At 39.4% G+C, this 23,159-nt stretch overlaps 3 protein-coding genes across 5 annotated transcripts; 1 reads left to right on the plus strand and 2 right to left on the minus strand.

The window, feature by feature from the left end:
• Positions 1-3,418: 3,418 nt before the first annotated feature.
• mrm1 (mitochondrial rRNA methyltransferase 1 homolog (S. cerevisiae)) lies at positions 3,419-5,316 on the minus strand. The gene has a single exon (XM_026178034.1). The coding sequence runs from the start codon at positions 5,096-5,098 to the stop codon at positions 3,959-3,961; it is 1,140 nt and encodes a 379-aa protein (XP_026033819.1). The 5' UTR covers positions 5,099-5,316; the 3' UTR covers positions 3,419-3,958.
• A 641-nt stretch (positions 5,317-5,957) lies between these two features.
• chmp2a (charged multivesicular body protein 2A) lies at positions 5,958-9,977 on the plus strand. 2 transcript variants are annotated; one of them, XM_026178035.1, is made up of 6 exons: positions 5,958-6,122; positions 7,325-7,492; positions 7,575-7,754; positions 7,858-7,988; positions 9,015-9,076; positions 9,157-9,278. In XM_026178035.1, exons 2-6 carry the CDS (start codon positions 7,325-7,327, stop codon positions 9,276-9,278), a joined length of 663 nt encoding a protein of 220 aa, XP_026033820.1. In that variant the 5' UTR covers positions 5,958-6,122. The 2 variants fall into 2 exon arrangements, with proteins under 2 accessions (XP_026033820.1, XP_026033821.1); XM_026178036.1 differs by lacking the exon at positions 5,958-6,122 and having other exon boundaries at positions 9,157-9,977.
• A 2,166-nt stretch (positions 9,978-12,143) lies between these two features.
• Positions 12,144-17,966, minus strand: msl1b (MSL complex subunit 1b). 2 transcript variants are annotated; one of them, XM_026178038.1, is made up of 9 exons: positions 17,795-17,966; positions 16,603-17,274; positions 16,301-16,497; positions 15,663-15,976; positions 15,452-15,516; positions 15,283-15,350; positions 14,674-14,798; positions 14,515-14,587; positions 12,144-13,466 (listed from the first exon to the last, which is right to left on the minus strand). In XM_026178038.1, exons 2-9 carry the CDS (start codon positions 17,197-17,199, stop codon positions 13,376-13,378), a joined length of 1,530 nt encoding a protein of 509 aa, XP_026033823.1. In that variant the 5' UTR covers positions 17,200-17,274; positions 17,795-17,966; the 3' UTR covers positions 12,144-13,375. The 2 variants fall into 2 exon arrangements, with proteins under 2 accessions (XP_026033823.1, XP_026033822.1); XM_026178037.1 differs by having other exon boundaries at positions 15,621-15,976; positions 17,795-17,928.
• Positions 17,967-23,159: the final 5,193 nt, after the last annotated feature.

The following is a 23,159-nucleotide window of genomic DNA, read 5'->3' on the forward strand; positions in this document are numbered from 1 at the left end:
TGGTTTTCTCCTCTCGTAACACCAAATTTTTTTTTCGTTTTAGTTATAGTAGTATTTTTAAATGCCTGTACAATTTTTTTTTTTTTAAAACAAACACCAGATGTGTTGGCTGCATTTTTAGATAAATAGTTGTATATAACTTTATTGTTTACAAAATGTATGCATAAGTTTTCAAAATGTACAATTTATATTTGCATTTGAAGTTGTGAAAATAATTTACTAAACATGTTTGTGGTTTTTACAGTTAAAAAAAAAAACTACTACTAGGATTTTATGTTTTTTGTGTGATTTCAGATCAGTTGTGTTAATACAGTATGTCAATGAAAAAATAACTGTAAATTCAGACACGTGAGGTTGTGCTGAAAAGAATGATGCCAAGCAAGGCAAGGTAAAAAATAAAATAAAACAATTTGAAGGTGAAATACAAATTTAAAATCTTGTTCCTGACAGTGTAATTTTTTTCCAAAAGCGAAACTTAAGTTAGACCTTTCCTTGTAAATGAACCGCCCCATGTTGTGTTGCTTTCTGGATTTTATACGTATTGGGCTACATATTTATTTATTATACAGGCTGTACAGTGCATAAACTCAAAATTCACATGTTTTATGTAACTGAATGTTTAACTATGTGGTCTACATAACATGTGTATACTTACTGCATTTGAATCATTTTAACCATATGTAAAACCTGCGTTTTGGTTTTTTTTTAAAAAAGCTTTGATTTTGCCACCCAATCTGATTTCCATGCCACCCTCATGCCACCCTGAGACAATTTCTCTAGATCCGCCCCTGACGCTTATTTAAAAGGAGCTACAACAGCAGGTCATTCCATGTGGCGGTTATGACAGATTTTTTACACTAGACACACTTCCTGACACAACCCGAAAGGGACTTGTGCCAACTCCTGTGATGAAACTGGGAATCTTTCGCTTATTTGCAAATGTGTTAAACCACTATTTTATTATGCGACAGTTTTAAACATTTCATCTGTCCCTGACAAATGCCACCCATTACATAATAAAGACAAGCTAAAACTACCACTGAAATAACAAAAAACACAATTAAAAAAATTTGAAGCACTTCAACTAAAATGAGGAAACCCATACTGGTGACTAACCTGTGTTTAAGTGAATTGGAAGACAAAAATTCTAATAATAGAAATTAAAACTGATAAACTGTGATCATATTCTGAAATTTGACGTTGAAGAAAAGCAGAAAGTATAAGGGTGAATGTTAAAATCCTAAATAAGATTTACCAAACTAAGTTTGACCTCTTAAGAGTGAGGATTGGTTTGGATGTAAATAGCTGTTATAGTGAAAGCTTGGAAAGCTTTTAGCTTTCTGGAAAAAATGTGGATCTTGGTGCAGTCCAAAAGGACTTAATTACCACCTGATGAAAAGTATCATTTAGGCACAGGTCGAACCTCCTGAGTAAATCACTGATGTGTGTAACTGATATGAAAGCCATTATATGAAAATAATAATAAAAAAATACTTTATTTATATAAAAATCTAGGAAATGACTGTGTCAGAGATGTCTGACAGCAGTCAGAATATGAAAAATTAACTTTTATGTATCTGTTTTGTTCTAGCTTTCATTATATTCTCTTCAAATGCTATTTTCTTTGCTAGATAATGAAAGTTGGTTTGTATTTGCAGTTTTAGTTGTAAAGGTTTAAACAAAAAAAATTAGTATATTTCCACAAACTTTTTATTTTTTCATTAATTTGTAAATGTCACTTTAAGTTTTCAGTTTCTACAAAAAAACGAAAAGTGTTTTTTAAATGGAGATCTTATCTCAGTAACATGACCAAAAGTATGTAGACATCTCCTACTGTCTTTCCTTTATTCTTAGGATTCTTGTTAATAGAAGTGTAAGAACTGCTTGTTTTTCCTGATAGTAAAGAAGAAGACAACACTCATGGGAACACACCTGTCACAGGAGATGAGCAAAACTATGAGCTTACAATCTGACAACCAATAAAAATTGTGCATTTCCCCTGGGCTTCAGTAAATAGTTTTACAGTTTGGTGAGGAAGAACCTGACAAGCTTGCATGGAGCCCTGACGTCACCCTTATTCATGCCTCCAAGATAAACTAAAGCAGCAGATGTGATCGACACCTTATCAGCCAGTATCAGTGCTGCACGTCACTGATGGTCTTGTGACTGATAAATTCCCCGCTGCTGTGATCATATGTTCACAAACCTTTGGACACGTAGTGTTTGATGTGAAGCGTAACCGCAGTCTTCTTTCCTCAGCGGACAGTCGGCATGTCTCAGCAGGAAAAGCACTGGTTTATTAATCAGGGCTGCATTCCACTTAGGGGAGGTCCTCCTACTGTGCTGTGCATGTCTACTCATTGTCATGGTGTACTGGGGCAGTAAATGCATATGAGTCATTATGGTGTCACTTATTCCACAGGTGTTTCTTTTCTTTGGTCAAGGGTCAACATGTGTACAATAAATAATGTGTAAGGCGAAGACAAAAGACAGCAGATAAAGAGAAAATTGAAATCAGTTGACTTAAAATGTAAGTTATATGCTGAAACATATATATATACATACATATATACACATATGCACATTTTTGGAGGAATAGTCCGAAAAGTTATCTGCCATTCCCTACCCGCCACTTATCCAAACTAAAGTAGCGGGTAGGGGTTGGAACCTATCTGTTGTGATGGGAGACACCTCTGAGGTGGATGAGAATCTTGTGGGATACACAAGCAGCTGCTGGCCAACCAATCAGAGATAGCGGTGATTGCAAAAGAGCAGAAGACAGCAGCTGTGATAGATTGGGCAATAGCAGCTGACAGTAGCATTAGATAGAAGGGATATGAGATAATCAAGAATTCTCAGTGGCTCAAGGAACAACTGGAAGGTAAAATCAAAGCGTCCCACTGGTAACAGGAGCTGGAATCATGGCTCCAACAGTCTCTGGGAACAACATCAGAGGTCTCTGTTCAGGAAGGTGCAGCCGAACCATCAAATCCTCAAACATCCAGGCCTCTGGAGGAGGACCAAAACTTAAACAAGAAACACTGTGTTACCAAATATTTTTTTGCAAATGCAGAAAAATCATAATTAGATTTACTGTATCATCACACAACCAAGGGTCTGTGAGGAGGACAGCAACATTTGTGAGGGGGATAAAAGAAACCTTGTGTGGAGCAAAACACAGTAAAAGTGTAGCTGTCACGCTTGGTCCTCATGCTTCAATTGTGCAATCAAAAGTTCCTCAAACTGACATGTGGAGGACATTTTGCACCTTGAAACTTTGGCGTACCCAAATCCATGTTTGATTATACAGAAACCTACCTTAAAATGTGAGCAAAAGACATAAAAATAATAGACACTACACAGTCCTGATGCTGGGCGACCAGGACGTACTCCGGTACTGAATCAAAACACACATGGATAAGGTTTGAAAATGTGGACGTTTACCTATGTTTAGTTTATTTATATAGCACATTTAATTGCAACAGTAGCGTTGACTAAAGTGCTGTACAAAGATACAAATTACACAGTAAGATGACTTAAAACATTGATATCAAGTAACAAGTATCAAATAACATCAATGCCAAATAACAGATAGCAGAGAAAATATAGTCAACAAATCCCAGGAAACAATCACGCAGAGACTTGGCTCAGAGCCTGTTGGTTTCCACTGACAACATCAATCTTGAAAATAGGCAATAAATAAATAATGTGTATTTATTTTAAAGGCTACGTAACTTCTTGAAACAGGTGGGTTGTGTTTTTTGTTTCCAGCAAATGCTACTCAGTCCTGTTTTCAGGAATAGTCGTTTTTAGACACAACAGCGGAGAAGAGTATGAGGGCTCTGGTTTGGTCTTCTATGAATTTGTACTCAAGATTACACTGAACTATTTATTCCTGTGGTTGGTTGTGTTGTCAGTGACCTTGCATCTTCATTTGGGAGGCTATTTGAGGTGGCTGTCATGTGGTCGAGCTCCTGGAGGACAGCAAAGAGTGCAGCAGGATGCCTGTGGCTACAGAAACGTTGAGAGACTCGATGCCAGGCACCAGCTCCCTGCCCGCTGGGATGGTGAGAAGTGTCTGACACGTGGAGAGCAGCTCCTTGGAGAGTCCTTCTCCTTCTCCTCCCATCAGCAGCAACGTGGGTTTGGTCATTTTAAAGTCTGAACACTTGGTGATGGGCATCTGCGACACTTCTGCTTCCTGTCCCACTGTGCCAACCACCTGCCAGCCCTGCTCCATCTTCAGCTTCAACATCTCTGCAAGGTTTTCATATCCATACACCCCCATCACCTCCATAATGCCCGAGCTCGCCTTGCTGACCACTGGAGACAGCGGGCAGGTGTAGCGAAGACTGCTGGCGACTCTGTCCACCCCGAGGAAATAAGCAGAGCGCAGGATGGCGCCGAGGTTCATGGGGTCGTGGATTCTCTCCAGAACGAGCCACAGTGGAGCATCTTTCCTGCTGGGTGCAGAGTCCTCGGTGAGGTAGCTCAGGGGACTGGCAAGCAGGCACACTCCCTGATGGACTCCCCCATTGGACATCTTGTCCAGCTCCTTCCTGCTGACCCGATGGACTCGAACTCCTCGCAGATGAGCCTCCTCGCACACCTTCAACACAGACGCCCTGTGAGAGGCCTCGCCATCTTTTACAAACAGCTTACGGACCCTCCTCCTTCCCTGAGTGAGAGCCAAGAAGCAGGGAGCAACGCCAAAAACAACCTCGCAGTCCTTAGATTTGGCTTCAGGTGCAGGTTTCTGCTTCACCTGCCTCTCCCTCTCTGCAGGGAAATCTTCCAAGCACAGTTTCCTGAGTTCAGGTGACACTCTGAAGTCATCTCCCCTCATCTGCTTCTGCAGCAGTGAGATCTCACTTTTAAACACTTTTCTTTGAGTTGACCCCTCATGCTCCTGCCCTTCTGCAGGCTTGTGCTGGACCCTGGAGCGCCCCCTCGCTACAGGGCTGACCTTGCTGTCCTTTGGGTTCAGGTGTGAAGCTGTTACGTAGTAAAAGGCAACCTGGGAGGCTGATAAAGGTGCGTGAAATCTTCTGTTCAATACAAGCAGCAACCTGTGCTGATTTGCAATAAATCCAGCCATATTTATACAAGGGGCAGCCTCTGCACTGGAGAAACTCGAATCAGCTTCCCGAGAAGTCCATCAATCCACAGATGTGTCAGAGACCTTCACTGATAATCTGTCACGATGAGTTAAAGAACCAACTTCCTATCTCAGCAGACATGCTTGTAGCCTTTACGCACATGTGCAATCCAGTCTCAGCAAGCAGCGGATATTATGACCTGACGTGGAGTCATTTACCCTACAAAATAAAAGCCTGAGACTGCTAGTCTGATGACAGGCGTCACCCAAAGCTGGAAATGTATGGAATTAAAATAATACATTTCGCATAAATAACATTTTTCTTACGGGGTCAAGTCTGACATGTACTTTTGTTGCTGTTGTAATATTTAGTTTCATTTTCGTACTGGTCATTAAACGTCTATTTCTATGGATAAACTGTTATTTAATTACTTTTCTGTTGTATTATCTATTTGGTTTTATTTGTATAATTTTATCGTTATTGCATGTTTTGCTTTGCTTTAATTTTAATCAGTATATTTTTCTATATGTTTTATTTCCCAACTTCCCAACTGTGACAAATATTTTTAAAAAGACAAAAATCAAAAAGAAAGAATTAGGGTGGGGCCAATAGCTTTATCACAGCACTGTATGGCTGTAAGATTCCTTTGTTACAGCTTGTTACAGCTTCCTTTGTTAAGAATTAAGTTAAACGCAAAAAATAAATAAATTAAATAAATAACAATAGCTTGTAGCTATCTTTTTAGCTAGCTTTACTGTATAAGAGTTCTCTAGCTTTTATTTTGAAATGTATGTCTGTCTTTCTCGGTGTCGACTGTCGGCACGTGACAAATGTGACGCCATGGTAAAACTGACGTCTGCCTGGGTGTGCGCGATGGCGTAATTTCCGGGAAGTAAAAGTCTAGCAACACGGAAGCGTAGGAAAGAAAACAAATAACCGTTTAAATTTGTTTCGAGCAGAAGTCTTAGCTGACGCCTCTTCGCGCCGTGTTCGCCGTCTGGACCCCCGTCTCCACCGCACACGGTGAGATTTAACCGCCGGCCTCACGCTGTGGTGGGGTTACCTGTTGGTTTTTGTTGCCCTGCCAGAGGGGGAGAACAACCGAGCTAAACAAGGCTGGATTTAGACTTCAGGCCTTTGGTCACATAACTGACTGCTGAGTAACCGTCCAGTAAACAGGGGCTCGTGACAGCCTGAGACGGCCTTAGAAACACGTTTATATGTGTAGAAAATGTCGCTGTAAATTTGTTTAGAGTGGGGGTTTTATTTGTACGGAAGGCAGAGAAGTTCAAATACAAACCCCCCTCCTCGTATTCTCACATCCACCAAATGACCAAATGTCAGGCATTTATTTATCAATTTATTGACACAGTAATGATGAAAAGCGATTTTAATAATTAATAATGTGTTTGTAAGCCAATGGAGTGAGCTCAGGTTTGAGTTAGGATTATGATGTCTGATATTTCAGGCTTAAAATAACCATTTATGTCCACTGTTATCGGTGTAAGTTTTAGTATTTTTAATTTTAATTATTTATATATTTACTTGGGGGTGGGGTGGGGGGGACTGGTGATCAGAATACACACCACAATATAAACACAGGAGTTTTTGAAGGGAGCTGATTCATAGTCATGTGGTCATCTCAGGTCTCAGGAAATGTGGAACAAAGCCTCACCAGGCTCACCGAGACTAAAACTGCAGACTGCATTGTCCATATTTTCATGTAATTTCAGTCTGCGTTTATCAAAATTTCAGTTACTTTTATTTTTCTCCATTCTAATTTTAAATTTTTATTAATCTTTTGTTTTTGTTACCTGTTTTTGTTATCTTGACCCACATGGATTTATTTTAACTCCATGTGTGACAGAGAAGCTCATCAGAGAAGAAGGGAAATCCTTGACATTTTTTGTTTTGTGGAAGACTGTTACCTGTTGACCAACTGATTGATTAATCGAATAATGAACCAGATAAAAACGATTTAAAGGCACTGGCGTATTCGATAACCTATAGATAGATAGATAGATAGATAGATAGATAGATAGATAGATAGATTAATCTCACTTTATAACTGAAGGTAGAGGGTACTTTCAATGGTTCCTGTTGTTTCTTACTCAATCACCACATCATATGGCTACTGATCCCAGAGGACTGCAGGAATATAAAAAAGGAGCCATAACTGATATTTGTTTGATCAAATTTGATCCTCTGCTTATATCCACATCCAGATGGATTTCCTGTTTGGAAGGAGGAAGACTCCGGAGGAGATGCTGAGGCAGAATCAGCGGGCACTCAACCGAGCCATGCGAGAACTGGACCGGGAGCGAATGAAGCTGGAGCAGCAGGAGAAGAAGATTATCGCTGACATCAAGAAAATGGCCAAACAGGGGCAAATGGTGAGGCCGTGGGGCTTGTGAGCAGAGTTTCGTTTGTACCGGAAGAATGTTCACAGTGATTTTATCGTTTCGGTCTTTGCAGGACGCCGTCAAGATCATGGCCAAAGATTTAGTGCGCACTAGGCGCTACGTTAAGAAGTTCATCATGATGAAAGCCAACATTCAGGCGGTCAGCCTGAAGATACAGACACTGAAGTCCAACAACAGTATGGCGCAGGCGATGAAAGGCGTCACCAAAGCCATGGCCACCATGAACAGACAGGTCCGATAACCAGCAAACATTCTGTGATCCAGCTTTTAAAAAATAGTAATGCACCGTGCTCAACGTGCTGACAGACTCTCATTTATTCATCCCATCCCCACAGCTGAAACTGCCTCAGATCCAAAAGATCATGATGGAGTTTGAGCGACAGAGTGAAATCATGGACATGAAGGAAGAGATGATGAACGACGCCATCGACGACGCCATGGGAGACGAGGATGATGAGGAGGAGAGGTGAGGGATTCTCAGAGCATCGGAACATGACCAGACCAAAGTACTGAGCTGTTCAGTCTCTTAATCTTGGATCTCAGGTGTTTTCAGTCTCAATGCTACAGGTGTATAAATCAATCACCCAGGCCTGTGATTTATTTTTACAAATATTTGTGAAACAAAGAGCTCAATGATTTCCAGCGTGGTACTGTAATAGGATGCCAGCATGGCACCAAGTCATGTGTTTAGGAACCAGAGAAACTCAACTAAAAAATGAAGCTACAGAGCGGGTCTAGAAGTTGCCAACGTTCTGCTGAGTTCATAACTGTAGAGCTCCAAACTTCCTCTAGCATTAACATCAGCACATAAACTGTGGACGTGGAGCTTCCTGACAATGGATTTCCAAGGCCAGGAAGCTCCTGTATTTGAGATCTTTCTTAAATTTTTAAAACATTAGAAACAAAACTAATAAAATATGAGAAAGGTGTAATATTGGACAACTATCATTTGGAATAAACAGTTTAAAAGAAGGGTGCTAGTATATCAACAGCACTATAGTACAGCATTTAAATCAAAGTATAAGATAAATTATGTGGAAGTAGAACCTTTGCATCTTTTAATTTCATCATATTTCCCATCATCTTTAGCAGCTGTGTAAAAATGAAGCTACAATAAGCAATTTAGCTGCTAATTTACATCCGTAGTGCCCGCCCCGACAGGTAGCATGAAACGAAGCTGACAGATATACAACAGAACACACTTACGGACAAAAGACAAATATGAGCTAAAAGTGATCACAGATCTGGTGTGTTTGAGATCTAGAACACTCTTTTATTCTATTACTTTTTTTTTTTTAAGTTTTGTTTGTTTGTTTTTTATTGACAGTAGTGAGATACCCTCTGTGGTGGCCCTGCTGTCCTTTGATTTGATTAAATGATTTATTAAACAGTCTTCTTTAAAATCATTTAAAGAAGAAGTTTATCTGGCACCCAATATCAATACGACTGGCAGACTTCTGATTTACTCTCCATGTCTGTGCTTCCTACACAGCGACGCCATTGTGTCCCAAGTGCTGGATGAGCTGGGTCTGAACCTGTCCGATGAACTGTCAAGTAAGAAAAAAAAAAACCCTTTTACGTTTTTTTCTTTGACTCTCTGGATATTTTCTTTTAACGCCCCGTGTTTATTTCAGGCTTGCCGAGCACTGGCGGAAGCCTGTCGGTGGCAGGAGGGAAGAAGGCGGAGCCTCAGGCGACCCTGGCCGACGCAGACGCAGACCTGGAGGAGCGTCTGAATAACCTTCGGAGAGATTGAGCGCTGTGGCGAAGCCTTTAATACAAACATACTCGAATCTCTGTGTCTAGATTCTATTGGAAGTAGAGCCAGCGGTACGCTGGTTTGTTGCAGCAGAACTGGGGTGTATGACAAAGGTGTATGGCTTTCTGTTTGAGGTGTTTTCTCATTATGTGTAATATGTATTTTATCCAAAAAAAAAAAAGCAAAAGGGTCATTATCCTTCATAGGTTTGGCAAATTGTTGCCTCATTTACGACTTTGCCAAATGACACAAGCTGACTTTATGTCACAGTCTGTAAATACTAACTCCTCCAGGCATGACGTTTTCACAAATTAAATTAACACTAATTATAAAACTGTTTAAGGAAATCCAAACGAAAGCTGGTAATATCACAAAAAATGACATTTTATATGGGTGACGTGAAGTTTTTCTTTTTTTTTTTTTGTACATGAGGCTGTTTTGGTGTTTGTATCACCATAATCATAATAATAATAATAATACACTTGTAGCCTTTTTTGTTTAGTAGATGGAATCTGCGGTTTGTCAGGGTTTACCTGAAGATGCTGTGCAGGAAGTTGAAATATCTGCATCTTTTGCAGCTGCAGTCACAGATTTTACAGATTATATTTGGAAAGAAAGGTGAGGTCAGCTGACTTGGCACTCTTAAGATTTATTTCACCAAAATGTTAATAAAGAGTCAGTGGTGTTTATTTTTGACAAACTGTCCTGTTTTTTTTTTCTCTATTCAATAAACATTTTTTCCAGATTTAAATAACTGGCTGTGTGATCAGAGTGTTATTTTTAGCAGATTCTACCTGAACATCTCAGACAAAATTCCAGGGGAAAGATAAACTTCTTAATGTGAATTAAATCACAGCTGTTATTCGTTTATTTCAATTATTCAGTTTTCTGAAAAACTGCTTGAGATAGGTTTTCAATATCTGCTACTAAGGTTCTATGAACATGTGTAGTTAGTTTAGAGAACTGAGAAGAAGTCTGAAGTCTTGAGTCACGCATCATTTCTTTATATTTTCCTCAGCCATAAAAGGCTGATGGGGTATGTGCGTCACCCCACTGGGACACATTAATTTGTGAAGGCGATAACTCGAGAAGGAAGTCACTTAGGATTTTCAAATTGATACCACAGGTGCATCTACTACAAATCTTGGACAAGTTCGAATCTCACTGAGCTTGATGGCAAGGACAGAAAAAGCTTTCTGAAAATTACGTGAATGTGATAACTTGAGAACAAGGCAATGTAGGATTTTGAAACTGATACTATAAGTGTGTCTGCTGTGACATTGAGAGGCAGCACTGGTGGTTGCCAGTATTTTTTAAGGTGTTCTTCAGCACCAGTTCTCCAGGCCTTTCTCGATGTCTTTTAAAGTTTTTCTTTGGACATTGGCTGCTTTTTCACTCATTTCCCATCCAGTCCTTGTACCTGATCAATTGCAGAGGAATGTTTCTTCCTATGTTCACCCACTTAACACTGACCTATGAACCATGCAAGCATAAAAAAAGTCTCCTGATTCAGTGTTTACACAAAACACACAACAAAGAACCGGTTTTAAGTTGTATATTTAGGTACTTTGTTACTAGCAGTCATAAGATCAAAGACTTTGGTCCCATTTCTTTAGCTGAATCTACAAAGTACCAGAAACAACAGTTTGAGTGATATAAAATTTTATACCAACAAGGTGATTCCCAAAGAGCTACCAGCTGAAAACCTGGCATATCTGGGCATGGTGTGCAGTGTGTCTGTAAGAACAATGAGGAAAGTGGACAAGCGGTGCACAAAAGATGAAGTGGAAGGCCTAAAAATATCTGGCAGATAAAGGGAAAAGTCCACCTGATGCCAGACCTGAGAAATGACTCTGACCCTTCAGTTGATCCATCTACTCCAAGGGAGAAAAGGCAGATTACACAAGAACTGGGCTCAAAATCAGCAGGTCGTCTTACAGAGCGATTTTAATTATCTGAAGTTTTAGTCCAGACTGAGGTACAACTGTGAGTCTACAGTCATCTCTGAAACATGGTGGAGGCTCTGTGGTGGTTTGGGGATGAATTTCAGACAGTGGCGTTATAGATCTTGTGAAAATTGATGGAATTAAAAAAAGTACGGTCATTTTTTGATCCATGCAATATCATCTAGAACAGCTTCATTTGTAAGCATGACAATCATCCCAAACACACTGCTGGTGCAGTAAAAGGACCAGCCAGGGGTGGGATGATCATGAGAACGAACAGCCCAAAACTACATGGGAGGAGCTTGTTAATGACCTGTTAACACCTGGAAATTTTCAGTTATACTTCCTCTCTACTCCAGTCGTCAGGATCACAGGCACAGATAAAGGAGATGAGGCTGAAGTTGTACACAGTTAAATCTAAACAGTTTTTGTGCTATGTATGGAAAAAATAGCTTTATGTATTTTTCATAAACAACCTCCTAGTGTACATTTGTACCCACTTCATCCCTATCAAATAACCACATCCACATATGATAGACATATTCATTTTATTCCAAAAAAAGTTTTACTTTCAAAACTGTCAATTTGTCAACTTACAATCATAGAACGATATTGATGTACTCAACACTTCCAACATTAAATAATAAAAAAATAACAGCAATGTTTTATGTACATTTGTTTCTGAAAGCTATGTACAGAAAAACAACAGGAAAAAACAAAAAACAAAAACTGACTTTGTATTTCCAGAATGTGCCGCATATGCAGGTGCACACTGAGCAGCTGAAAAAAATTGAAGCTGCAGAAAGCTGTTGCATCAAATGTAGAAGAGGCTGAGAGAACACAGCGAAGAGGAAAACCTGCAGAAACCAAACACTGCGACTGTGACTGAGATGAACTCGCAGAGGGAGAGATTAACTGGCAGCGTGTTAAAGAGCGCGCACAGACTACAGCTAGAAAGCTTCATTTTCTAAAACGGCTCCCGTGAACGTCAGGAGTCTGATGCGTACACCTAAATCGTATATTTACTGGACACAAGCTTTTTTTTTTTTTTTTTATTGGAAACAAAAGAGAAAAATCAAGATCAAAAATCAAACTTTGTTATTATCAGATCGGCCGAACTGAGCGGCCAAAGGTCATGCTTTCAAGACAGTATTTTTGTAGCCCAATGAGCAGAGATTATTCTCCATTTTGGGGCAAAGCCATGCTAATACCTTTTTATTTTTTATCATTTGGAAACAGCTAAAGAGAGTCCATGCATCTCACATAAAAAAAGGAACTAACAGAAACAAAACCAAAAAAACCAAAAAAAACAAAACAACAACAACAAAAAAAGGGGACAGGTTACTGAATTCGACGCCAAGTTTACCACCCGAATAATTTCCTGTACCTTTGTTCTCAAACCCAATCATCTGATTGTTTACATTTTTCGCCTTACACTGGATTGGCTCGATTATTTTATATATATATATATGCATATATATGAAATCATGCTGGCTCAAAACTCCCAATAATCACACCTAACATCGATAAAATCTTAATGCAGTCGTGTGCAATCGATATAGGCAATACACAGCACGACATTGATGCGGGGAGAACAGGCGCGGTGACACGACCCAAGCGAAAAGGATGCAGCTGCATTGCTCGCGAAGCTCTATTTTCAGTCAAAGTGGCTTTAAATCGTTCCCTCTACACGTATGCACAAAGATTAGAGCTCCTCAGCTTGTCCCTTAATACTACCGACCCCATATAACACGACAGAAACACCACATCTGTTTGATTAAGTCTACGGGTCTTTTTTACGTCTGTGGTGCAGATCCACCAAAAAAGTATCAGGACATGCATGTAACTCTTGGTAAATGTGTAATTATGAACAGCTGCTGACTTGAGGGCTGTAATCTTCTGGCATGGAGGGCTCAGCCTCTCTTTTAAGAGACCGAAAACATCAAGGACACCCTGCCCTGCAGATATCGTCCATCCTTTACCAAAACTCAGGAGAGCAAAAGCAACAGTGACAGTTAAACAAAGCGACTAGTGATGCGACTCCCTGCCACACCAGCAAATTTTTTTGTTTTGTTTTTTTTAATCTGGGTGTGGAGCATCATCATAATCATCTTCTTCTCCCACCACTGCTGCTGTTTTTTAAGGGCTTCACTTCCTGCAGGTCCGGTGAGGCGTGTGTTTCTTGGGAACCTCAATGCGGCACCGGCTGCGGTCATCCAGCCAAGGCAGCTCAAAGTTCCTGGAGAGAAAACAACGGACAGTCGACCCTCAGTTCAAGAGTAAAGACGAGTGAAAATAACTGGAATGCTCCTGCTGCTTTTTCTCATTTTATATCATATATATGCTACACACACAGAGTTACAATGACAGATGCTGATATTAAAAACAGCTTCAGGTTCTTATAAAAGCATCGGCGTATACCAAAACTTCAAACCTTTTGTTTACGAAGGCCAGACAATATAGTGGTAAAACTACAATATTTATTAGAGACTAAATGTTGAAAAGATGAGATATGTGAGTGAATTGCACATAAAACAGATGCTTAATGGCCTTATCAACATACCATCACTGAATAATAATATTAAACCCTCTGGTGTCTGTTCATTTTTCACTGGAGTGGGGTGAGTGGTGTCCTTTAGCAGCTTTATTAAAATATAATTTATTTATTTAAAGTTTGTTTGTTTTGTTTATAATAATTATTTAACTCCTGGCTCAAAGGGAGCTTGTTTCAAACTGATGGGCTGCACCAAAGCACCGTATAAGATAAGGATATGTAACTGTTAATCATCAAAGCTAGTGTGATAGTCCAAGGACAAAAAAAAAATATGGACTGCATTAGGTTCCATTTAAATCATTTTATCCCAGCTTTAAATGAATACAGGCCTGCAATAAATTACAGAAGAAATACAGCAGGGGAAGAGGTGGACTGTGAAAATGGCCTTCACTTCATTTGATGTTTTGTCTTAAATGAAACTCAGACTACACAAAGATTTTAGCTATGATGTTTGTTCAGTTAGAGGCAAATTTCTGTTACCATGTGAGCCAAACAGGCAGGTTGAACAGCAGGTGAGTGGGGCTGCTGTGCTCACTCAACCATATTAAGGATATATGGCCCTACTGACACAGAAGCAAAGTAGTGCCTGAGCTTTAACCTCACAGAGAGCACTTGTACATATGCTGAGCTTATTATTGGAAGCTTTGGCCATATTTAAAGATAATCCACCAATATTATTAACAGTTTGTATATTAATAAAGGAAAAGCCCAAAACAAAAAACTTTTAACTTACTGTTGTGAGAGTTTAGGCAGAGGCCGACCAAATGCAACCACAGGCAAGAAGGGAGTGATCACTATACTTTCAACTGGAAGAGAATTAAGAATTAAAATTAAGAATGAAAATCTCCTGGTTTGATTTAAGAATTACACTGCTCTAATACTGAAGATGTACCATCTTCGGTGTCGGGATAGAAGGACGACAACTCCGGCTCGGTCTCCTGGACAACTTTCTTCCTGTTCATGCGCTGCTGCAGACGCTGGAACATGCGCTGCTCTCTGATTCGCTGGATATCCCATCTAGAAACACGCAGGATTCGTTTACATGACAGGAAAAGTAAAGAGTGAGAGACAGGTGGTAGTGGGGCTGCTCAATTATGGCAAAAAATAAATAAATACATAAAAAAAAAAATCACTATTTTGGTATGCAGATTGACATTATTTAATTTGATTTATATAAGCATTAAAAGCTCAACATCGCTGATAATATCACACCTTCAGCTTTCATTCATTAAAATGGGGTGGGGGATACTTTGGCATTCTTCAACAATGAGAGCAGAACAGACCTTGATGTTTATTCATACTCTGGTCTTTAATATTTAAATCCAGGGCTCAGTTTAGACCAAGTCTCCGAAAATGCTCATCAAAACTATTTAATAATCAAAATTTAGATAAAATTTATCCAATACAGGTTGTTGCAGTTTACTCCAGCACCCATACCGCTCAACACTCAAGAAATGCATTTGTTAAAATGTTAAACCAAGTTTAAGTCAGCGACAGGTACCTTTTCCTCCTCTTCTCATCCAACTCGAGCTTTGAGTGACGTTTCAAAAACACGCCGTCGTCTAGCGGCTTGAGGGGAAACAGAAGTGAATTGTGAGTTAAAAATTCATTTGGATCTGATGTGAGTTCATTTTAGGAGGTACAAGTTTCTTTTCAGATGCGTCTCTCACCTCAGGGGGATTAAAGGAGGAGTCTTCATTCAGCGGCTCTATTATATTTTCCCTCCAAGATGGGACTAGGAGGTGAACAGAAGCAGGGAGAAGAGTTTATTCATAGATATTTTGTTCAGGACACTTTGAAGGATAAAGTGATTGAAGGTGGGATATAGGTTAGGCTTACAAACAATCAGCATATCATGTACTACATGAGGAGTCCACTCACTGGCCACCTCTTCCTCCTTTTTCGGGGAAGTCTCACGCAGGGGGGACAGAGGAGGTTGGTTCCAGCAACACAGATACATCTCTGTCGTTGACATGAAGGGGAGATCCTCCATCTGGCAGCTCAGTTCAGCCTCCTCTTTGCAAAGGAGCAAACCGTCCCTTTCTGCCCTCGTGGGAACAGTCTTCTCTGGGGTTTCCTTGCTGCGTAGCTCTCTCTGATTAGGAGAGCCAGGCTCAATTTCGGGCTTCTGCGGGCTCAACTTGGCACTTTTACCTCGAGATTTTTGCACTTTTGTATCACCAAAGCAAGATTTCCTAAAAATGAAAGACATAAAATGGAAATTGGCCTTTGGAAATGCAAGTGGTCTACATACAGTGCAGGCAACAAGTCTGCGCCATCTTATCTAACAGTATCAATTCCCAATTATTTCTGGATATTTAGGAAATAAATAATGGCAGTTTCCCTTTGGAGGACGGTTAAAATCTTTTTGGTCTTTCGTATGCAGAAAAATGTCACCTCATTTTCCTTTAATAACGTGGACAAAGTCTGAATAGACCAAATTATACAGAACATTTTTTCACTTTATTATGTGGAACAGGAACAAACACTTGTGCTGCCTCTGCTGGCGTTTATTGTACCTTTTATGACCTTTGCCACCCCGACTGAAGATGAGTGGCGTGGCTGGGTCAGGCTGTGGACTCTCGAGCTCCAGATCCCACATGTCCTCTTTGTCAGGGGTCCATGGCTCCAAGGGCTGGAAAAGGCGCTTATCACGGGGTGGGTCCTTCCTTGTGAGCTGAAGGCGGCGCTCCATTCGCTCAATACGTGCAAGCAGCTGCAAAAGAAGGAAGACATGAGTGTGGAAAAAAGCAACATTTCTGGGATAAAGAAGGAAAAAGTGACAGAAAACACATTAAGACGGGCCAAGACTTTAACGTACCGTCTCTTTGTCTGCTTTGAGCTCATCTATCTCCTTGTCCTTGGACTGGAGCTGTTGTTGCTGTTGTTCAATGAGGTCCAGCTGGAGGAGGAGAATCTGACGGAGGCAGTTGGCCTGTGTGTGAGGGTTGGCAGGGGTCTTCCTGATGTTCCTCCACTTACCCTCAGATGAGAGTTCGATGGATGCGGTGCCAAGCACTCCAGGTACAACCCCTTTCGCACTTTCATCAGCACCGGCATCCTTTGAGTTATTGTTCACAGCCATCTGAGGGTTTTCCATATTGTCAACAGAGAGGGGTTTACCTTTCACCGGGGTTCCCTCACCCCCCATTGGTCTGACAGGGGACAGTACCCCCACAGGTTTAGTGTCTCCTTGAACTACCTCTGCAACAGTGGCAGCGAGGGCAACCTTGCTTGTCATGTAATTCTGGTCTAAGTCCTTTGATTTGATTGGGATCTCGCCCCTCTGCACGTCTTGAACATCTATAACAAAGTCGCAGGACTCCCTCTTGAGGCTCACGGGGCTAACGGTGACGACCCCGGCATCAGCGTGCTGCCTGAATCGCGTGTTTGGATACAGCGTGGACCTCAGAGTCATGGCGAACACAACGACGACTTTTCATCCTGAGATTCAACCAGCAGCAACTTCACATGTGAACTCGAAGCTACTGTCCTGCAAAAACAAAGGACAAATTCATCCGTCTGGCTCCTCCTGTGTGTTTATTTCATAGAGTACACAGTCTTTGCGCTTGGGGTAAAAAACATACACGGGCTTGTAACGGTTGGACAAATCAAAGAGGACTACACGGTTAAACTGTATGATTTGGGGGCACATTTTACAAAAAAAAATGCTCGCCGGGTTTGAAAACTGAAGCTAAGCTATACTAGCACAGCAGTGCAAACACAGACACGCTGATTTGGTAACAAACTCGGGCGTTTGATGGGAATTTGACCCATTAATAATGCACCTGGGTCGACATTTCAGTGTGGAGGCTTCAAACAAGGACTCGGGAGTGGCTGTGTAGGACACTGGCATCAGCCATCTCCTCCATTTTGGTTCTCGCGGAATCACGAAAAAACAATAACAGCTAGCTAGGTGGCTAACGCTAACCGGTTAGTTAAACGGACAAACCGCGCGCCCGCAGAGGGCCGGCTGTAACGTACGCATTGTGATATTCATAATTCACACGTACCTGCTTTTTACCAACACGCTTTTATACGTTTTCAGCTTACATCGACTATTATTCAAGTCCACCTGCAACTGTCTTCACGTTCCCTCCTCAAGACTTGTTTTAAAGCGCTGACTACTGCGCATGCGTAATTTGTTGGATGGCCATTTCTTATGTTTTGGAGGTTTCCATCGGAAGGGCACCAGTAGGGGGCGCGAGAAAGCACAACGACGCTTTATACATGCATTAAACCAACATTAGATAATGAAATGGGGACATTTCGAGACCATTGTTAAACATTTTTCAAGTAAGTCGTTATAGACGCCGAGTATGTATTATTTGGAAGTGCATTTAGTCAAAGAGTAACTACTCCCTTTAGAGCTGCCTGAAAAGTCCCCCTGGATATTTAAAAAATGCAACCGAGTGAAGCAACCGGAAACAACGACTGAGGGGGCGTGTTCTAGTGTTACGTTGTTGTCACGTAAGAGGTCAACGTGTTACCTCCGTGGTTGGACGTCAATTTTTCAACTTTGAGCTGATAGAAACACTATGGACTTACATGAGAACTGTCTTTTGTTAAAAACTATAAATAAATAATTCATTTTAAATGTAAATTACAAAATAAATATAGATTACAGTTGAACACCATTTTAACCATTGTTTCTAACAGACAAAGGCTATTACTTCGAGGTTCAAATATGTAAAATACATAAGAAATTCCTGTCAGCAGATAGGCTGCTTTTTGCAAACGGACATCATACAGAGCAAAGAGTAGAAAAAATGTCTAAAACAGAGCTTTCAGAGTACTCTGAAGCCGGAGTTTTTGACCCACATGATTACCTACACAATTCAGCTTTTACACCACTCTGCATTAGTTATTATTAATCTCTGGCTCTCTTCCACAGCATTTCTTTGTCCTGTCTTCCTCCTCTCACCCCTAACTGGTCGCACTAGTTGGCTGCCCCTTTCCTGAGCCTTGTTCTGCTGTTAAAGAGGAGTTTTTCCTTCCCACTGCTGCCAAAGCGCTTGCTCACAGGAAATTGTCTGTTTTCTCTGTATTATTGTAGCATCTGTACCTTACAATATAAAGTGCCTCGAGGCAACTGTTCTTGTGATTTGGCATTATAGAAACAAAATTTAAATGAAACTGAATTAACTATCTTAATATTTGAAAGCATCCACCCTATATATGATAGTAATGGGTCTTCTTTAAGCTATAATTTCAGTGTCACTGTGTGAGGGTTGCAATAGCTGAGGCTAAGGTGTTTTGTGAGAGGAGCAGTAGGTGTCATTACTTTGGAGAAAGTGTCATAGAGCAGAGGTTTCGCATTTTACGATAAGCATCAGTCAAACATCTTCACCGTATTTTCAACATGCTTTAATTTTCACATTGCCACTTTTTCATTAGTTTAATGGCCCACGCATTTTCCCATTTAAAGTTTATTACGTCCCTCTTTATCAGTAGTCACCTGTGTGTGTATGTGTTTCATTAATGACTTAATGTGTTGGAACTAAACTGTTTTTGTAGCTTTGGCTCATATTATCTCAGTGAAAACTATATAAAAGCCCATTTTCTGAAAGCAACACATCGTAGTAAGCAGTCTACAAATTTCTCTGGAAATTTTTCCCCTCTGCCTGCTTTAAAGACGTTTTATTCAAAGGTGAGAAAATATACTTGAATGGATTTCATGTAACTGCTCACACACTTGGTTTGAGCTGCAGAATATGCTCACCTTTCCTCCAGGTTGCTTAAAGTTGTTGAACTAAGTGTGGACCTTTCTCCAACAATCTCTGTTTTTGCTTTCAGGTCATCATGAAGGCTTTGTTGTTCAAACTTCTGATCATCTGCCTGCTGGGAGCCCTGCATGCAAAACCAGAAGAGATGGCGTAAGTCTCATTGTATGCTTTACATGCTTGTTTCCCCTGAATATACTGAGTGATAATTGGATTTAACGGCAATATTTATAAGACAAGGTGGCTCAAAATTCCAATGATTTTAAAACTTTTTTACTTGCATTTACTTTATATATTTAATTTTAGAGAATTTTATAACATTGAATGCTTATAAATTAAACTTTGGAGTGAACTGTAGACTGTGTACAGTCTACTGTTTTGCTGTATTTGAACCTCACTGTTCTATAGGACAGTGAGGTTCAGATACAGCAAAACTCATATTTAGCTTGACTTAAAATGTAAAAGTTGGGATTAATAAAAGCAAAAAAGATATGATTATAAAATTGTAAAAATATTCATATATGTTTGTGTTTGCAGAGGAAAATAAATGTAAAGGCTTATAGTGGGGGATTATTTATCACAATATAGTGCATGGCAGGTCACAGCTGTGAAGACAAATCTTAAATGTTAGAAAATATTCTGAAAAAAAACATCTTAAATTGGAATTTATACTTTTAATTGACTTGTGGGTTAAACATTTTAATGAATACAGTCTGAACGTGACAGTATGGGGTAGAAATGGGTTACTGTGGGGGGTACTTCAATCACAAAAGATTGGAAACCTTGCCTCAGTGCAGCAGGAAGTCCTTTTATCTGCATAATGAGCTTGAATTTAATATAATTATTTAAATGGCTTCCAAACTTTTCTCCGTGTGCTTAGCTGACTATTTTTCCCCCAGTATGTCAACACAATTTATAATAGCGTGACTCCTTAAATACATAATAATAAGTACTTTATACCACATTTTATTATATCTTTGATAATTCAGTTAAAATCAGTTCAGATTTATTTATATAGTGCGAAATCACACGAACAGTTTCCTCAAGGTGCTTTGAATTGTAAGGTAAAAACCTCACAATAATACAAGAAAAATGGAGAAAACCTAACAATCATATGACAAGGAAGCTATCAGGGTCCATATTCTGCTGCTATAATACAGTACACTGTAATAATGTGGCTGATGTGGACAAGTTAAATGGCTAATTGGTTAAAACTACAATTTTTATGATTAGTTGAGCTGCTTATTAATCAAATCTACAAAAAGGAAAATCCTCTGCTTCTTGGATGTGAGGATTTGACTCTTGGTCAGATAGAATTACACGTCTGGAAATCTTTTCATCATTTTCTTTAATTTTAGCAATCAAAAGGTTGAACAAATAACCCAAAAAATATAACAATAACAAAAGTCCCCTTGAGAGGCCAAATAGTGTGAGACAAAGATCCTGCAATATTAGAGAAAAAGCAGGCGATCCCCTGTGAGCAGAGCTTGGTGACAGCGGGGAAGAAGAATGTGTATCCCAAACTGAGGAAATTCACTTGTTTGAGCAGCAGAAGGATCAGGAAGTGAATTGCAGATATATTAGAAAAATAAATATGTTTCTACTAAGCACAAATGGTTGTATGTATATATATATATATATATATATATATATATATATATATATATATATATATATATATAGGGAAGAGCTCTGTTTGGATTATAAGTAGAGGTGGGCAGATCGATCCAAATATCGATCATACCAGTGCTAGTACTGGTATTGGACTGATACTAGCACGAGAGGATCGACACTGTCGCGTCTATTTTATTTATAGCCTACAGCACAGTTAAACAACAGAAGTTGACCCAAAGGGATTTAGAGACAGGCAGATTTACAGGTCTCTAAAAACAAAAACAGCTTCAAAGTACATGACAAGCTGAAAGGTGTTACTGGTATCAGCAACACTGACTATGTATTTACTCGCTATCGGTTCGATACCAAAATTTCCAGTATCACAAAGCACTAATAATAAGATACTATTAAGTCTTTAAGATATGACAGGATCTGACCACTATTGAGTGTGAGGAGAGGGAATAAGAGGGTCAAAGAAATAATCTGATTTTTATATTTGTGTCTTTGTTGCCTCTCAGTGAAGACGAGCAGAACCCGAGGAAGAGGTACGCTGAGTCTACCATCGCCAGCGAATTCAGCAAAATCATGGATTCAATGGTGCAGAAAAACTTTATCAAGTTCTTGCTCAGCCAAAGGCAGAAGAAAACCAAGTGAGTCAGTGAATGAAGCACCAGATTAAAAGCAGAACAAAAGAACAGATTTATTTGATTGAAAGGTATTTTCTGTTCTCTCAGGCCTGCTGATGCTGGGAAGGATTTAGAGGAACATCAGTACAACGACTTGCTGAAGCTCAGCCTGCAGGAGAAGCAGGGGAGAAACATTTAGGTGTGCTTAAACTTATTCACGTGCAGAGGCACTACCTGTATTCTTTTCAAATGATGATGTGGCACAGACAATTTGAATATCTGGTTAGAAATAAGCATAATTCTATAATAAACATAACAAGGCTCAATGTCCCAGAGCCTCGTGTCTTCATGAGGACACAGGGCTCTGGGACATTTGAAGCAGCGTTTTCTCTCTATTTTGTGATAGACCAATGAATTAATTAAAAATCAAATCCAAAATCAATTTACTTTGCTGTGTTTAATATAAATAATCTGTCACACTGTTCTCAGGTTGTGAGGATCCAGAAGGATGCAGTGGCACTGTGGAGACCTCATCTCAACTCTTCTTCATCTTTAACTCTGTGATGGACAATCTGTAGGTCTACTAGTGTAAAACTGTGAATATTTGTCCCGTGCAAAAGCTCTATTTGTGTAATGCAGTCTTCACATAAATGAATAAAATTATTATCTAAAAATCACTGAATCACTGAATTGTACTTCTCAGAGTCTTTGAACCTGAAATGCTGGAGATACTATAACTATAACCATAACTATAACACCTATATAACAACTATAACTGTTTCAACTCCGTTTCAAAATAATTGTAGTCCTAAATCAATCAACACACTACTAATATCACGCTGTAACTCTTTACACTGCAAAACCTGTCACCTAACACCTGCTGATTGTTTTTTCCCCCCACGTTATTCAATAAATTTTATTTTTTCTGTTTTATTAAATGTCATATATTTTATTTTCTATGTTCATTAAAACATCATTAAAAATAAATATGTGTGTGTGAACTTGAAATAAAGCTGGTAATCTGTACGGTGTATTCTTTCTACATATCATTATATTGTATTGCTTTTAGAGTTTTACTTATTTAGGCTCCTTATTTTTTTATTATTATTATTTTGTTATTTAATTAAGCTTATTTTTAATTTTGTGTTTTATGTTGTTCAGATATATGTCTATATAGCTGCTTCTTTAATTTCTCTAATGCTATTTTTAAGGTTTTGTCTGCTGTAACAGCCAGAAATTCTTAATTTATAAGAATTTCTAATAAATAAAGTTAATTCTTCAAACATATAATATAAAGGGATCTCATGATGCAAAAAAGCAATTATTATTTGCTGATGAGGATAATTTTGATAATATATTCATAATAACTTTAAACGGATTAACGGCAACAAGCTGCTATATCCTCCCCAACACCA

This window comes from Astatotilapia calliptera, chromosome 8 (assembly GCF_900246225.1).
Source record: "Astatotilapia calliptera chromosome 8, fAstCal1.2, whole genome shotgun sequence".
Lineage (NCBI taxonomy): Eukaryota > Metazoa > Chordata > Actinopteri > Cichliformes > Cichlidae > Astatotilapia > Astatotilapia calliptera.